The sequence below is a fragment of the Solanum tuberosum genome, unplaced genomic scaffold (genome assembly GCF_000226075.1).
Source record: "Solanum tuberosum cultivar DM 1-3 516 R44 unplaced genomic scaffold, SolTub_3.0 scf00008, whole genome shotgun sequence".
Taxonomy (NCBI): domain Eukaryota; kingdom Viridiplantae; phylum Streptophyta; class Magnoliopsida; order Solanales; family Solanaceae; genus Solanum; species Solanum tuberosum.
The window spans coordinates 3220231-3237755 of record NW_006238934.1 but is presented as its reverse complement, the minus strand read 5'-3'; the positions used below and the strand labels follow the sequence as shown (position 1 = coordinate 3237755).

At 31.8% G+C, this 17525-nt stretch overlaps 2 protein-coding genes across 2 annotated transcripts; one reads left to right on the top strand and one right to left on the bottom strand.

The window, feature by feature from the left end:
- The first annotated feature begins 775 nt into the window (after positions 1-775).
- Positions 776-4650, top strand: LOC102590244 (fasciclin-like arabinogalactan protein 16). The gene is made up of 3 exons (XM_006339119.2): positions 776-2243; positions 4156-4267; positions 4367-4650. Exons 1-2 carry the CDS (start codon positions 944-946, stop codon positions 4215-4217), a joined length of 1362 nt encoding a protein of 453 aa, XP_006339181.1. The 5' UTR covers positions 776-943; the 3' UTR covers positions 4218-4267; positions 4367-4650.
- A 4075-nt stretch (positions 4651-8725) lies between these two features.
- Positions 8726-12261, bottom strand: LOC102589930 (uncharacterized). Its single transcript, XM_006339118.2, has 8 exons — positions 12151-12261; positions 10658-11227; positions 10511-10563; positions 10308-10388; positions 10120-10186; positions 9961-10032; positions 9683-9790; positions 8726-9425 (listed from the first exon to the last, which is right to left on the bottom strand). The coding sequence occupies exons 2-8, from the start codon at positions 11210-11212 to the stop codon at positions 9036-9038; spliced, it is 1326 nt and encodes a 441-aa protein (XP_006339180.1). The 5' UTR covers positions 11213-11227; positions 12151-12261; the 3' UTR covers positions 8726-9035.
- Between the last annotated feature and the right edge of the window lie 5264 nt (positions 12262-17525).

The following is a 17525-nucleotide window of genomic DNA, read 5'->3' as shown; positions in this document are numbered from 1 at the left end:
TCATTATCATTGCCAACAAATAAAACTGAACTTTCCAGTTAGCTAGCATTTCTATGTGCATAAAAACTTTGAAGTCAAAAGTTCAACAAATCTAATTACCCAAAAAAGAATAAAAATTTAAAAAATTGTGTCTTCACTTGAAGCCAAAGCCTGCAATTCCAAACACACATGAGTGACAGAACAGAGAGAAAATAGAAAATAACCCTTGACCCACCCAAATATTAATTGTGATCGAGTAGTAAATACTTCTTCATTTTTAACCAGAAGTCTTGATTTCGAATTTCTTATGTATAGAGCCGCCTCGCCTTCACAGAAGACCTTTACCTTTAATATGAATTTTTTTTGACATAAATTCAAATTTAATCAGACTCTAATACTGATATTGGATACTGAATATTGACCCTCCTTTCAATATTGGTTGTGATCGAATGGTAAGTATTCCATCTTTAATCAGAGATCTTGACTTGGAGTTTCCTATTTACAGAGTCACCTTTATAGAGAACCCCCCTTTACCTCAAAATAATTTTTTTCGACGTAAATTTGAATTTAGTCAGACTCTAATGCAGATACTAAATATTGAACATTGACCCTTCTTTTTTCGTATTCCTTCATCTTTAACTATAGGTTTTAAGTTAGAGTTTCCAAGAGTGCCTTGACCCTCAAATATAATTTTTTTCTATCTGAATTCAAATTTAATCAGACTTTAATGCGGATACCGGATATCGAACATTGACCCTCCTTTTCCCTTTAATACTTTATTATTTCCACCAAACAACTACTACTACACACTTGCCATTTCCCCCCTTCTTTACTAACAACAAAGCCAAAGTCCATAACACCCACAAATTCACTCAACCCAACATAACACGTTGTTCTACCGACACTCTCCAAGAACAAGAGAGAGAAACAAGAGAATTGAGAGAGAAAGCTTGAATCTTTAGCCATGGATTTTCAGATCTATGGCTTCACTAATCTATTCTTGTTCACCATTACACTCTTTTTCACCATTACAGGTGCCACATTTCAAGAAAACCCAAAATCCCCAATTTCAACAGTACCCCAAATCAATTCCAACTCCATTCTTGTAGCCCTTTTGGATTCTCACTATACTGAGTTATCTGAGCTTGTTGAAAAAGCCCTTTTGCTTCAAACACTTGAAGAAGCTGTTTCTAAGCACAATATCACCATTTTTGCTCCTAAAAATGAAGCTCTGGAACGTGATTTAGACCCTGAATTCAAGCGTTTCTTGCTTGAACCTGGAAATCTCAAATCTCTACAGAATCTCTTGTTGTTTCACATGATTCCCACTCGCATTGTATCGAAAAATTGGCCGGCGCGTGGCCGTGTTCACTCCACTTTATACGCCGGAGAAGAAAATGTCCTTCAAATTTCCGAGAAGAAAACAGAGAAATCAGTCAGCTCAGCTAAGATTATTAAACAAGACGATATTGTTAAACCCGACGGAATTATCCACGGGATTGAGCGGGTTTTAATACCCAAATCAGTCCAGCAAGATTTCAACAACCGCCGTAGTCTCCGGTCAATCTCCGCCGTGATTCCGGAGGGAGCACCGGAAGTTGACCCGAGAACCCACCGGCTGAAGAAGCCCGTAGCAGTACCAGCCGGCGCACCACCTGTGCTGCCGGTATACGATGCTTTGGCGCCGGGGCCATCTCTGGCCCCAGCACCAGCTCCAGGACCCGGAGGACCCCACCATCACTTCGATGGTGAGAGTCAAGTAAAAGATTTCATTCAAACACTCCTACATTATGGTGGTTACAATGAATTAGCAGACATTCTTGTGAATCTCACATCATTAGCTACAGAAATGGGGAAATTGGTTTCTGAAGGGTATGTTTTAACTGTTCTGGCGCCCAATGACGAGGCTATGGCTAAGCTGACGACTGATCAGCTTAGCGAGCCTGGGGCGCCAGAACAGATAATGTATTACCATTTGATACCGGAGTATCAAACGGAGGAAAGTATGTATAATTCAGTGAGGAGATTTGGTAAAATTAATTATGATACTTTAAGGTTGCCACATAAAGTTGTGGCTGAAGAAGCTGACGGTTCAGTGAAATTCGGGCAAGGCGAAGGATCAGCTTATTTGGTTGATCCTGATATTTATACTGATGGAAGAATCTCTGTGCAAGGGGTTGATGGTGTTTTGTTCCCTCTTGAGGAAATTAAGGCTACTCCTATAGCTGCTCCTGTTGCTAAAGTTGTTGCAAAGCCAAGAAGAGGTATAAAAAAAGTTCTAAACTTTTTTACCCTTTAGCTTATTTGGATTTTTGATATGTTGGTGTGATTGTTGTTTCTTGAATTCAATGCATTTGGTTGATTAGCTATTATCAAAATATAAATTATGGATAGTTATGTGAGACATCTATGTTGCTTGGATGCTCCAAAATTGTTGCCATACCCGTGTCGGATTCTTCAAAATGCACGACTTTTGGAGTATCCGACATGTACCTGTTCGACACTTTTGAAGAGCCCGAGCAACATAGATGTGAGTTCCATGATGGAGTTTTTGACATTTTTGCACACAAGTTTTGTAGTTCTTGATTCTGTAAAATTCTGGAAATGAGGATTAAGTGAGGTTTTAACCTTATTTTCTGATGTTTTCTTTTCTAATTTGTTCTTTTGATGTTAAAGATTGAATCTTTCATGAATTTTGGTTATTATTGATGTGTGTGGAGTTCTTAATGGCTAATTTTTTGTTGTAAATTTTGCAACTTTGATTTTAAAGATTGTGTCTTTCTTATGAATTCTATTTTCACAAACTACTACTTGATCTTTTACTAATTGATAAGTATTGAATTCTTGATTCTTGAAAACATAGCTGAAGATGAGGTTAAAAATTGTGTCTTTCTTTAGTATTTTTTGTGATCATGAAAAATTGTGGAGTTAGGCCTTTCTTTGAGGCCACTTTGTTTGTTGTTTCCAGCTTTTTTTTGCTGGTTGAATACTTGCACTTAGAACCTAAGCTACGTATCTAACTAACTTTTGCACATGATTGAACATGTTATCTTTTATTAAATTTTTTCTTAATGTTCTGGTATTCTCAATTGCTTTGCAAAGTCCTAAGAGTTAAGATTTCATTATCATCATTATATTTTTATATTGATTAGTTAGTTTTCATTACTTTTGGTTACAAGAAGGCAAAGATGGTTGGCATGGCAAGTAATTAGTATTCCATATTATTTAGACACTGCCAAATAGTTTTAGTAGATAGTAGGTGTATAGAATCTGTCGGTGAGTCATTAAAGAAAGGGGGTGGGGGTGAGTGGGGTGAGGGGGTTGGGGTGTTGTTCTTTGCTTGATGTGATGATTATCCAAAACATCATTAAATGGAGTTAGTTTTAGCTTTTAGTTTAGGAACTTTAGCAGTTGAATCATGAGAAAGGGTATTCTTGATTAGGCCTTAATCACTTAGGCAAAATGGTAATGATTATCATGTTGAACTCTTAATCACTAAGCTAAATCTTTACCAAGGGTGTTGTCAAGTGAGTTTTACCTTTGGCCTAAGTCTCGATGGACAGAGTTATCTGTACTTGTGGGAAATAGTAAGTTTCCAATAGAACAGTAGAGGATGCGTGTAAGTTGGTTCAAACACCACAATTATGAAGAAAAAAAACCAAATCTATGGTGTGACATAATTCTAAAATTCCATATCAGTATTTGTGAAACATAGCTGTATAACTCAATGATTATACTTAACTTCATTGTAGAGACATCAAGACCAGCCTGTTTGTTGACTTAAACATAACCCCACCTGCTCTTTTATTTATTATATTATAAACTTGCATTATCAGCTGTCATCAATTGTTATCTCTTGTTTTAAAGTTGACATTAACATTTTCAACCTTAATTTTCTTATTTAAATAGTAAAGTTTCAATCTTTTTTTCAATTCTTGACATCTTCTTTACTTAACCAACAAGCGTCAGTAGTGGACCAGTAAGTACTCTTTCATCCTTAACCAGACGTCTTAAGTTTGAGTCGTTCTGATATAGAGTCACCTTTATTAGAGAGCTATTCTAGATTTAGTCAGACTCTAATATTGGACACTGGTTCGGAAACCAAAAAAAGAAGCAAGTTATATTCCTAATGAGTTGGCTAACATTTTTGTCACCACTCTTTTTTGTGTGTTGCAGGAAAGTTGATGGAAGTAGTATGTGGTACAATGGGGTCATTTGCTTTTGCTAGTTGTCATTAAAATTTGTACAATGGGAAATTACTGAAGATAAAGAAATGAAAAAAAGCACGGTGAGTGTCTCAAAATATATGTAGTATTAGAAAATAAAATAAAATTGGGACCATAAATAAATAAAAAACTTACAATTTTTTTTTTTGAATAAATTTCAGTTATTAAGAGGGCTTATGTGATCATATGATAAAACATAAAATGGGCAAGGAAGGACAAAAATGCTTGGAATTGAAGTAGAAAAAAAAGAAGCAAGAGAAGGGAGAAAATATCTTTTGTTTTATTTTGTTATAAATACTGTAATTACCTATCAATTTTTTCATTTGTATTTAAGTTTGTTTTTTTGTTCTGCCGACAGTGTTTGTATCCAAGAAAAAAAAAATGTACCCCAAAAAGGAAAAAAAGAAAAGAATAATCGTGCAAGAGCATATCATCTTTTTTGTACTCACATTTGTCACGGATGGTTTGTTTATTTTTTTCACTTTTTTTTTATACCATATAATAGTATAGCTTGTGAATTAACTATACTTTTTAACATTTCTTTTAATATATATATAATAATATGATATAATATAATGAATGTGGGTTGTATTTTAGTGTGGGGTTCTAAACTTCACTTGCCTTTCTTTAAAGGTAATGTGTATAGAGAAAGATATCTTTTAAAAAAAAGTTTAAGTTATATATATTGTCAAGTAGTTGAGTCATAAATTTTACTAAAGAGTTTATGATATTAAAAAAATAGACATGAGGAAAATAAAGGGAGTCAATAAAATATAGGTTGATATATAAATATGTTATTTTATTTGGTCTTAGTTGATATTTATGTTTTTCAGCTTTGTGTATTCACAAGTAGATATTTAAACTTATATAAAATTGAATAAGTTGACATACATGTATTATGTGTGGATTTCCTACCTAAAAGGAAGGGGTATAGGGACTCAAGTCAAGACATTTTTTTCATTCTATCATGCCTATTTATGTGGCTCCCGACTCTAGTTCTCTCATTTAATGCTCGATCTGGTTAGATGCCCTTTCCTATGGTGCTTTTGTGTAGAATTTCAAGTTGTGATTATATTAAAACAAATAAGACTCTAATTATAACATTGCTTCTGTATCGTAAAGTTATTGAGCTTCCTCTGCCTATGAGAAGGGGTCTCTCCACTATCTTATTTAACAACAAAATCTTTAAAATTCAAATATACTTAGGATGTAAATTGTTATAAAATGTCATGTGTCTACACGATGTGAATTGGCAGTTTTGGTACTTTTGATACCATAACTTGTGAATTAACTATATTTCTACATTTTTTAGTATTTTAATGAATGTGCTTTATATTTTAGTGTGTGTGTGTTCTAAAATTCACTTACCTTTCTTAAAGCAATATTGAAGAGAAATATATTTTATCTTTAAAATAAGAATCCTTTTAAATGATTGTGTTGAGTGGAAAACACTTATTCGATTGTTTGAACAAGTAAATGAATATAAAAAGTATCTTATGATAGAGTGATAAATATTTTTCTAATATATATTTATAATAAGAAATTTTGAATTTAATTTTTTTTATACAGAAATGAGACTTTTCGACATAAATTCAAATTAGTCGGTAAAAAGAAGCAAGGGCGATGGTGTAGAACTTAATTACACCAATGTAATGTGATATATTGTCAAAAAAGGAAATTGTGTATTATTAAGCATTACTATATAGTACAACTTTATTTTATTTATAAAGAAAGAGGGAGGAAAGAGAACAATGCCAATAATTGGAATATAATTTTTTTTATAGTAATAAGACTAAAAACAAGCAGCCGACATTTGTTTGTTGGGAAATCCATTTTGATTAATTTTATATATGTATGTATTTTAATGGTGATTAGGTTAATGATTATTCACATTAAAAGGGGAAGGGAAATTGAGTTGGCTTTCATATGAAATTATTTAATTGTACAAAAACAAGGATTTTGACAACATAACAAAGTGTTGGGACTAAAGGCTCCAACAAAGGGGTAGAACGATAGTACATGAATATCCACCTGTTATTTATCGATGATATTTTCTAGCTTAATTTTAAATTTTTACTTCACGAATCACGAACGAACCTCGTAATGGAATCTCTTATGAACACCTTGCCTTCCATAGTTGCAATGTAGAGGGTTCAAACCCAACAATAATAATGTATATATCAATCTCTCTCATCTTTTCCTATTTCTTTTTAAAAAATGTTTTCCACTATTAATATACTTTAATTTTAAAAACTACCAAATTAAGCCTACCATAAACAATTAATTACATGTTGTAAGTTATTGATCTGATTTATAATTTTAAATTAATCAAGTAATGTGGGGACTAACGGGCAATTGAACACTAAACATTGACTTTATTAATTTTTATGTTTGATTAGATTAATAAAGAAGATTAGGAGGAGAATTGTTATACTGAACATTTTATCATTTCATGTGCTTTGGAACGTTCCACGGATCTTATAGCAGCAAAATATTAATTTAATTTAAATGAATCACACACACATATATGGAGAAACACTTTCCCTGTCTCAAATTATTTGTCGTGATTTTTCAAATAGTTATCTCAAATTATTTGTTGTTTCAAAAGTTCAAGTGAAAAATGTTTTTTTTTTTTCATTTTACTCTTACACCTTGTTTGGATGGTTATTACTTGATGTGTTGTATTGTATTGTTTTATTAGTTTAAATATAATGTCTGTTTTGATTGTTACTTAAATTCTATTGTATCGTATAGTTTAAATCCATCATTAGGTAACGATGAAAGACCCCATTTTATGTAATGACCGATTTGGTGTGATCATGTTATTAACTTAATATTTTCTTCTTGTTTTGTCTTTATTTATTACTCCATCCGTCCACTTTTAATTGTCATGTTGCATTTTTCAAAAGTCAATTTGACTAATTTTCAAAGTTAAATTAGCTTATATTAATTTGATATTTTAAACCAAAAAAAATAGATATTCAAAAACTCTACGGAAAGTACTATAAATTGCAAATTTGCATATCAATATGAAAAAAAAATACATCGTAAAATGTTGGTCAAAGTTCTTATTATTTGACGCTGAAAAAGGAAACTATGACAATTAAAAGTGGACGGAGGGAGTATTCAATAATCATAATTTCTCTTTTATCCTACCTTTTTATAGTAAGCTCTACCCCGTATCCTACTTTTCTTGTAGGTTTATCATTCAAATTATGAATGTGTGACATTATGTAACGATGAAGAACGATACAATCTATTTAAATAATGTATTCATTAAAACAATACAATACGATACAATATAACATAATACAATATAATGCGATACGATATATTATGAAACAAGTTTGTAATTATCGCTCTTAAAGACTACAAATACCTTAGTTATGGGTATTGATGTTATGATTGTTCAAGAAAAATCACGACAGCAATATATAATTTCAGCAACTTACATATGATATTAAAACAGGAACAAAGAATAAAAGAATCTTACTTTGCTCTAATTAATAAATTCTAAAATTGGAAAATTGAGTAGCATCTTGATTGAATTTATGGCAACAAAATATTCGTTTAGTAATATGATTTATCTCCTTTTATGGACCCATATATCCTGGAAAGGCCTTTAATTATGTCTACCACTTTAATCTGATTCAACAAAAACATATTTAGTTTGAATATATCTCCAATATACGAATCAAATCAGGTTTGATTTGTTCCAGATACATTATATACAAGTCTGATTAGTATGTATGTATGAATTATGATACATGACTCTCTTGCTTCCCTTTCTTTCCCCGCTCTCTCCCTATCTAAATTTCAAAATGTATCTGAGTTTCACAATTATGTATCTCTGAGAATATATGCATATGGCCACTTCCTATATGTCTATTTAATAATTTTAGAGGTGAAATCATAATTTAAGCGATGTTATTAAGTAAGTCATTTTTGTTTAAGCTCGAGTATAAATGAGTTTTTGCTATCTTTACTGCTTATATTGCTCTATTTAAGCTCATCTTTGTTTAATATTATATAAAATAAGTTAGGCCCGGTATGTTCTGAGTTTCATCATGTCATGTCTTTCTAGTCTCTATCACTAGCCAGCAGGCAGCCCCTACTAACTCCTACGGTATACAGAGTTGAATCCAGGATTTCAACTGTTAAGACTCTTAGAACTGAACTCATTATATGGGCTCTAACTAAGGTCCCACTGACCACCATGCGTGTTTGGTGTTTTTCATGTAAAAATTTATACTCCGTGTCAAAACATAGCAGTATATGAAATGCCAAAATTTTAGAAGAAAGATTGCCTGGTGCAAACTCAAATTTACTGCAGAATCACATTTTCAGTAGAATAATCAGACATAACATGGTGATCCAACCATTCTAACAAAATAAGCAATGGCGGAGTCAAAATTTTCGTTAAGAGAGTTCAACATAAAGAAGTAAACACACGAAGAAGCCAATGAGATTCAACATTTGCTATATATACATAATGTAGCTCCGCCCCGTAAGGAAGTAGGTAGGGAAATGACAACTATAATGAACTCAGCAAAACCAGAATAAAAGTTCAGAATGATACATTTGAAGAAAAACAGAATGTTGAATCTGATTTAAGAACAATGAAGAAGTTTTTCGAGAATGATTACACGATGGTACTGAAATATTCGAAAAGAATGAAGAAACTGAGAATAACCAACATGTACAACTTGTAACATAACAGCAACATATTCACAACTCAACGAAGCAACAAAAACGCTTTCACAGAACGAAAAAAAGGCCTATAAATAGATAAATAAATACAGAAAAAAGACAACTTCAGTAAGTTCATAATTAACCTTCAACGCTGACTTCAGCTTGCACGACGATTGGATTTGATGGACGTGCCACATTGTCTTCTACACAATTCATTTCAGACTCAGGTTGGATTTCATTTTGTTCTGTTTTCTCATCCGAAATCTTTGCTGCTTCAGCAAGTCTTGATTTTGTTTCAGCAGGTTTCACTTTAGTGATCGAGGCTTTTGGAGACTGAGCAGTTGTCTGTGAAGTCTTAACTGGCTTCCCTTTTGATGCAACATTCTCTTTATTGGATACGAGTGACTTACGTTGTTCCTTGATCACTTTTGGACTGAAACATGACCCTCCACTTTCGGAGCTATTAGTCATGGATGTGGAGTTCTTAGTTCTTCCAAGCTTGGGAGATATGGCGCGTGTTGTTGGTATCTGCACATTTTAGCAAAAACTTAAGCATATAATGCGAAAATACCAAGTGAATGATTCACACAAATTAGAGCTAACAAGAAAGGGAACATGAATTGCATAAGACGGAAGTGGCCTAAGAACGAACAAGGGAGTCAATTGAAAGTTAACAAGGGATGAAAACCAAAACAACAGAAGCTAATTTAGGAACACGAAATGTCTTTGCAGCCTTCTTTTACGAGACTCATTCAAGCGCCTTGATAAGATAATCAAAACTTTACCTTCTTCAGTTCAACTTTAGGAGGGGGTTCCTTGTAGAAGCAAGGCATCGGTGCAGCTTTAAATGTCAAGCTCTTCCTAAACTGCTTTACCTCTGCCTCTTGGTTTTCCTGAATCAAATCCCGAAACCACAAAGAAAAGGGCTTAGTTCAGAATAATTCTTACAAACTATGTCGCTCAAACTCTTCAAAAATATCGACAGGTGTGACAACATTTTTGGAGAGTCCAAGCAACATAACTTACAAAACAGCAATGAAAAAACGGTATTGTTTGAACGAACCTTAGATTTTGCTAGCAAGTTACTCTTTTCCTCTTCTCGGGCCTGTATCCTCTCTTCCACCTTTGCCAAGAACTGATGAATAGGGAAACTGAGCTGTAATTTTTGCACTATGCTAATACGTACACGATGGTCATAGTAACCAAAGGTTAGAGTACAAACCTCCTTTCGCTTTTCAGCACGTACTTCCAATCTGAAGGAAAATCCAGCACTGGTACGAGTTGCATTGCTGATTATAAAAATAAAAGAAGCTATAACATCGGACTAATTGCGGACCATGATGAAACCCAACCAATGGAAACAAAAAAGTAACAACAAGTCAATAACTCAGCATAGGGTAAGAGCAGTACGAGGAAGTAGCAGAACGAGCATCATCATCATCTTTAAGAGGTGATGTAGCTTTAGTAGGTGTTATCTTTTCATCGTTTAATCTGCAAACACAAACATTTAGCATACCTATCAGAACAATCATTGGCCACGAAACATAATGCAATAAGTTCTAAATTGAGAAATCCAATTCTAAGAACAAATGCATGTAGAAAAATTCACTTACCCTTCAGAAGTAGCTTTCTTTGCAATTTTACCGGCTGAAGCAGACTTCCCAGACTTAATGCAAAAACAGCAAAGGAAATTTGTGAGATATTGCATCCATAAAACTCAAAGAAGGGAAAGGCAAAAGATCACGAGAGACTCAGTTTACCAGCGATTGACGAAGGCTCGGGATAGATCCTGTAGTTGTCCTTCTGCTTGTTGTAGCACTTCCATTTGGACTTGAACTCTTCACAACTCCAGCAGATGTACTCTTAGTAGCCGGATTTAAACGAGAAGCTGACGAGACTGTTCCATTCAAATGTGAAGCCTCATGTGTCACACCATTTGGTATCCAAGGCTTAAAATCCGATTTCTTTGTACAAGCATCAATGCTCTTCCTTGTCATGTCTGCATTGGCACCTCTTGTAGGGAATGAAAGACTTTTCGCCATACTTCCCTTTTTCGAACGAGTCAATGCAGACGTGCCTGTTGAATTTGCTTGATCCTTAGCCATTTTGTTGTTCTTTTTAGTACCACCAACTGATACCTTATGTTGATTCGATGCTTTACTTTTCGGAACATCCTCAACAGACAATTCATCTTTGGCTACAGATGAATTTGGCGTCTCATCCGCTTTCTCATTAATGTTCTTTAAATCCACATTTTCTTCCTCAGCCACAACAATCTTTTCCACCTCTACTGGAACCCCATTTTCAGACTCCATATACCAACGATATCTAAAACCAAAACAATCGATAAATACTCAAAAAAAATTGTATCAATCAACAATTTGGAAGCTATATTGCTCGGACTCTCCAAAATTGCTGCTTATAAAGGATTTGACACACAACTGTCGACATTTTTGAAGAATTCGAGCAACATAAGATCACAAAACAAATCATACAAGCCTAAAATCCAATCATAAAAGGAACCCTTCACAAATTGAATTCACTTTCTTTAAAAAAAAAAATCAAATCTTTAAAGAAACAACAAAAAAACATAAATGAAGGGAAAGAGAAAGAACCCCAAAATTCAATTTTCAAATTCCAACAACAACAACATATCCAAGGTAATCCCACAAGTGGGCTCTACGGAGGTTAGGACTCCGTAGAGAGACTGTTTCTGATAGACCCCGAATCAAAAGAAGCCTCAAATTCCAAAACCAACAATTCAATTTTCAGTTCTTGATCTAAATCAAACAGAATTTCAGACAGTAAGACCATATACACTACTGATTCATGATATAATTCATACTAAACAATACCATATAAGTAAGTAAACAACATCCTACTTCACAAGGGTCGGATCCAAGATTTAAACTTTACGAGTTCAAGATTCTAATTTAGTTTCAACAAGGTCAGATCCAAGATTTGAACTTTATAACTTCAAAATTCTAATTTACTTATAACAAATATACAGAGTTTGAACCAAAGTTACTAGTACGAACAAACCTATAACTAATGCACTACGTCTACCTCTTGCAACTTCATGTTAACATAATCAAAAGATTCAAAACCAACCCCTTTCAAATTAATAAAAAAAAACATAAGATCCAACACACTTCAATACAATTTTTTTTAACCAAAGATTGAATATTACTATACTAGTACTATTTTGAAAATCTAACATGGAATAATATTTCAAGAAAATTAAAAGGGTACCTTTTTTTTTTCTTTTCTTGTCTTGGAGATGATTGGTGGCAAATTATATGTCTCTCTGGAATTCAAAATGATAATACTATGGAATGACAAAAACTGTGTTAGAAATACTGGAAACAGAGAGGAGAGAGAGGGGATAGAATTATGGATTTCACTCTACTTGGTAAAAATTAGTAAATGACCAAAATGCCCTTCTTCCACTTTTTTTTTTTTTTAAATGAGAAAAAATATTATTATTCCTTCCATCTTCGTCTATTTGACTGGACACAAAATTTTAAAATGTAATTTTTTTTTTGTTTGTGGTAAATTTAATTATTATTATAATATTAACATAAGATTATAGTAAAAATTGATAAACTTTAAAAATTCTGAATCTTCATCTAGATAGTGAAAATTCATTTATTTAGTATTTGTAACTTTTATTATTTCCATAAATGGATTACATATTGTTATACATTTCAATAATTTTGTCCCAAAAGATATATAGCATGTCGAGAACACGTCGTTTGGTGATAATTTACAAGCTTAATATTAAAATATGAACATCAACAACTTTAAAATAACAAAAAAGAATTATTTGCTTGATGAATATTCTTTGGTTTGATACTTAAAAAAGGACAATAGACAAGTTGTTAGTAATTCTATCATTTTGTTCATTTGTTAGACATGGTCAATAGGTCATTCCAATTATTTTATATTAATTATCTAGTTAAAAATATATATAAAAAATTGCATCACAAAAAAACAGTCTGATTTGCGACTAAGAAAACGAATGTACCATATCAAGGGTCTATTGTACATAATATTACTTTGTATTTCTATAAGATGTTATCGCAGATCAAACACGTGACCTCCTGATCACGTAACAACAATTTTATCAATTACGTCAAGAATTTGTACCCTATAGAAAATAATTAAATGGTGTCCATGGTTGTTATTTATTTATTGCTAATTTAATAACATGCATTAAACAAGCAAGATTAATTTTAATTAACTTGGAAAAAAAATTCTTCTTTTTTTTGGCAGTTGCATTAGAAAATTTCCATTAGAAACAAAAAGTTAAAGCCTGTCAAAGACAACCTAATCTGCTAAAAATAAGATTTAAGAAAATGCATTTTTCTTTTTTGTTTGGCACATATTGAGCAAAAAAATGGTGTACTATTTACATTATTGAAATCAATAATTTGTCTTCTTGGAATTTCATTATACTCAATTATGACAAATTTGGACCAGATTCATAAGTTAAATGGCCCATATTTTTCTTTTTGATTTTTTCTTAGATATAATGAAAACATGTAACAATTTAAACGGTCTTAATTGTTAATATATAGGGATAAAGGTCTGAAAAATACCTCAACTTTAGTCGGATTTGTTGTTGCGATACTAAACTTTCATGAGGACCTATTACCTCCCTAGACTATTTAATACCGTATTTTTTACCACCTGAACTATTTAATAGTGTATTTTAAAGGTATATATGTGCCCACGTGGACACATTACTATTTATAATTTTGCATTATTTTTTATGTCCACGTGGTTAAATATATATGTTTAAAATACAATATTAAATAGTCTCGGGAGGTAATAGGTCCTCATGAAAGTTTAGTATCGCAACAGCAAATTCAACCAAAATTGAGGTATTTTTCAGACCCTTATCCCTAATATATATATACAAGGTATTAGGTCGTTCGATTAGTTGGATTGTGTAATTAATTAATTGTTTTAATAACTTTTAAGATGTATTTGGTGTCTTTTTCCAATAAAATTGTAACTTTATATAAATATTAGTTGAACATGCATGCCAACCTCATTACATGTTTGGCACATCTTCCATGATCTTTTGGGTTATTTTTTTTAATTCTTAATCAAATATCTCAATATTTACCTTTCAAATCTCAAAAATATGATTTACTCTTGCATTAAGATTTTGTGACAATATATACTTCAAATTAATTAAATCCCATATTTTCTTAGTTAAGATAATTAATTAGTAGTACCATCCAATAACTAATGGTGTTGTCTCTTATTTTTCAATATGTATTATTATTTGTGTTATATCTTGCTATTTTATTATTATACTTTCCTTACAATTCTGCTCTAAAAATATTTATTTCGAGCCAAGGGACTTATAACCTCTACCAAAAAGATAGGATAAAATGTGCACATTCTATCCTTTCTCAATTTTACCGATAGAATTACACCAGAGTGAATATATTATTATACTTATAATTATGATAATTAGGATTTTATTTTAGTATCTTTAAAAATTATTCAAAAAATAACGCATTCCTTTTTATGAGAAAGAGGACAATAGTAATAACATTATATTTAGTGATTTCATAAGTGAAATTTAAGAAGGATAATATAAGTTAATAATCCTACATGAGATATTGAGGAGTCGTTTGGTTTGAATTTAAGTTATGATGAGATTAGTTATGATGTAATAATTTATGCTAAAATTATTTTTTATTGAGTGTTTGATTTGTTGTATTCAAAATAATAAATCTTAAGAACAACATATAAGTTTACAAAAATACCCTTCATGAATGTGAAAAGTAATGTATAAAAAGTGTTTAAAGGTATATTTTAGTCATTTAGTCATTTTATCCCGGGATTACTATACCACCCAAGGGAAGGGATAACTTATCCCGGTATTGATTATTAATCTCGGAATAAGTTATCCCGGACTTGCCAACCAAACAACAAATTAAGTGGCACTATAATTTAATCTCAGGACTATTTGAAGTTATCCTTCACACCAAACAACCCCTGAGAGTATTATTTTCGATTAACCTCGACTCGAGATTAAAAAAAAATGAAGGAGGGTATTTATGTCAAAAGAAGTAAAAATCCAATGATTGTAAAAGTGGAAAAAACCTGGGGAAAGGGAACTGTAGTAGAACGTGGGGAGTTTCATGTATTATGAAACACTACGACAAGGGCCTGTCGCAGACGTGGCATGACACACCAACGTGCCTGGGTCCCACTTTTTACACCATATTTTGGGACCCACACATAGCCATGACAAAATCTTATAAATTTAAGGGAAAAAGGACAAAAATATCCCAATCTATCGTAAATGGTATACAGATATCCTTCGTCATACTTTTGAGACATTGGTGCCCTTATCGTCCAAAAACTTGAGCATATATGTCCTTCACTCTAACGAAAGACTAAATAGGAACACGTGGCACAATCTTAAACGTCGATATGATATTTAATAAATATCGAGTCTGTGGATAAGATTATGATATGTCTATGTCCATTAGTATTAAAGGTATATATGCTCTAGTTTTTAGACGGCAAGGACACTAATGTTTCAAAAGTATGACGGAGGAAATCTACATATAATTTATGATAGTTTGAGATATATTTATCATTTTCCCCTAAATTTAATAGTATATTTATGGAAGTAAAAATTAACATTCATTGTATTTTTGCTATCAATGTTAGAGTTTAGTTATTTTTAACAAAAATAAATATGAGATGATTTGTTATTTGTAAGAAAGTGAATGAATCCAAAATACAACAACAAATAATACTTTGCATCTATTGAGTTCCATTGAGTTTTAAGTGGTAAATTGATAAAATTGTGAGTAGAAGAGACTAATTTATAATTCGAGTCAAATATATATACTAGTTATATCTGTAAAAAGATTTAAAAGTTTGTTTATATATATATATACAGAAAATAATATTTTTATCTTAATGTATCGTATGATTTTTCAATGAATATAATTTAATTGAACATCCACACCTCGATAGAGTATCAAATATCAAATTGGACTGCATCCACATGATAATTTCTCTTAATTATGATAAGATTTCCAAATGACAACTAAGAATATTGATTTTGAATTGGTATTTTACCTAATATTGATTTCCCAAGTCTTTTTCTTCTAATTATTTTTTTCTTTCACACCAGAAACGAAAGCTCCTACTAAGAAAATAATCCGAAAATTAAGAGATAATGATCAAAACACATCTAAACTATCATCTTTTTGCGAGTAACTACCTTAACTATTAGTTGTTCATTTTTTCCTTTCTGAACTATCACCATTCAGTTTCAAAACGTGAAACTTGCAAAAAGTAATAATTCATGAATTATTTTTTATCATTATCTCAAATTATTTAGGATAATGACTCTTGAATTAGTTGAGATGGACCCAACTTTACCATCATAATCTCTCTTAATTTATAACCCCACTCGGATATGCATTATCTCCTCAATTAGTTTAATTTGTAGTATTATTTTTTTGGTACAACTCAAAATTATGTATTTATTTATTATAGGGGCCAATGGCTATTTAATTGAAAAACATGTTTATCTAATATAATGTAATATTATTTTCGATCGTTTTAATTAGTTTAAATATCAAACTCACAAACCCATATGGGGTAGTTGAAGTTGAATCATGGGATAATCAAATTAGTATAACGATAATTAAACCACTTTTTCATTTTATTAGTGATGCTATTTTTATTATTTATATCATTATACAAAGAAAAGCAACAAAATGTAGCACCAAACAAGTACTTAATTAAAACACGGGAAACTAAGGTTCGTTCTAGTGATGGAGGACCTCCATTATCAATCAGTAGATTGGAGATTCGAGTTAATGACGAGGGTAAATGAAAATACTATTGATTTTCCTGAGTAGGATTGAGAGAAAAAGATCGAGAAAATACTAGAAACTACTGTTCGCTCTAGTGGTAGAGGACCTCCACAATTATCGAATGAGTTTGAGATTCGAATCAACATTGAGGATAGGTGAGAGTACTATTAGTCTTCCTTAGTAGGGATGAGAGAAAAAGATCGAGAAAATACTAGAAACTAAGATTCATTCTATCACTATCAACCTCGTAAGTAAGTAAAAAAATTAAACAATGTCAAGGATAAATGAGAATATTGTTGATCTTCTCAATAAAGTTGGGAGAAAAAATCGAGAAAACACTAGAGACTATGATTCGTACTAGTGGTAGAAGACCTCCACTATCAAAAGTAAATCGGAGATCCAAACTAGTATCGAGAATAAGTGAGAATACTGTTGATTTTGGGGAAAAAGATTGTGAACACACTATATGCTTAATAGAGAAACAAACAAATAAACCCCATCTTTTGATGGAATTTAAACCTCAAAATCACCATCAAACAGTAAGTTATTATAATAATCTGTGCTTCATAATGTGTTGCATGCACTATGTTTTTCTAGATATTTGTAACTCACTTTGGTACAATGAACAAAGTTTATGGCAATAATTAATTTCCTAGTAAAACACACTTCATAATACACACACAAAACAAACCTACAATGTGTGAAAAGTTAATCTGTGCTCATATAATTACTAAGAAAGAGCAAAAGGAGAAATGTGAACAAG

Bases quoted from the DNA above. Each gene is read 5' to 3' on its own strand.
- LOC102590244 (XM_006339119.2), top strand. From the start codon at position 944: ATGGATTTTCAGATCTATGGCTTCACTAATCTATTCTTGTTCACCATT. The intron at 2,244-4,155 runs GTATAAAAAAAG...TGTGTGTTGCAG, and splicing joins TGTTGCAAAGCCAAGAAGAG to GAAAGTTGATGGAAGTAGTA.
- LOC102589930 (XM_006339118.2), bottom strand. From the start codon at position 11,212: ATGGAGTCTGAAAATGGGGTTCCAGTAGAGGTGGAAAAGATTGTTGTG. The intron at 10,389-10,510 runs GTAAGTGAATTT...TTGTGTTTGCAG, and splicing joins AAGAAAGCTACTTCTGAAGG to ATTAAACGATGAAAAGATAA. The intron at 10,033-10,119 runs GTTTGTACTCTA...CCTATTCATCAG, and splicing joins GTGCTGAAAAGCGAAAGGAG to TTCTTGGCAAAGGTGGAAGA.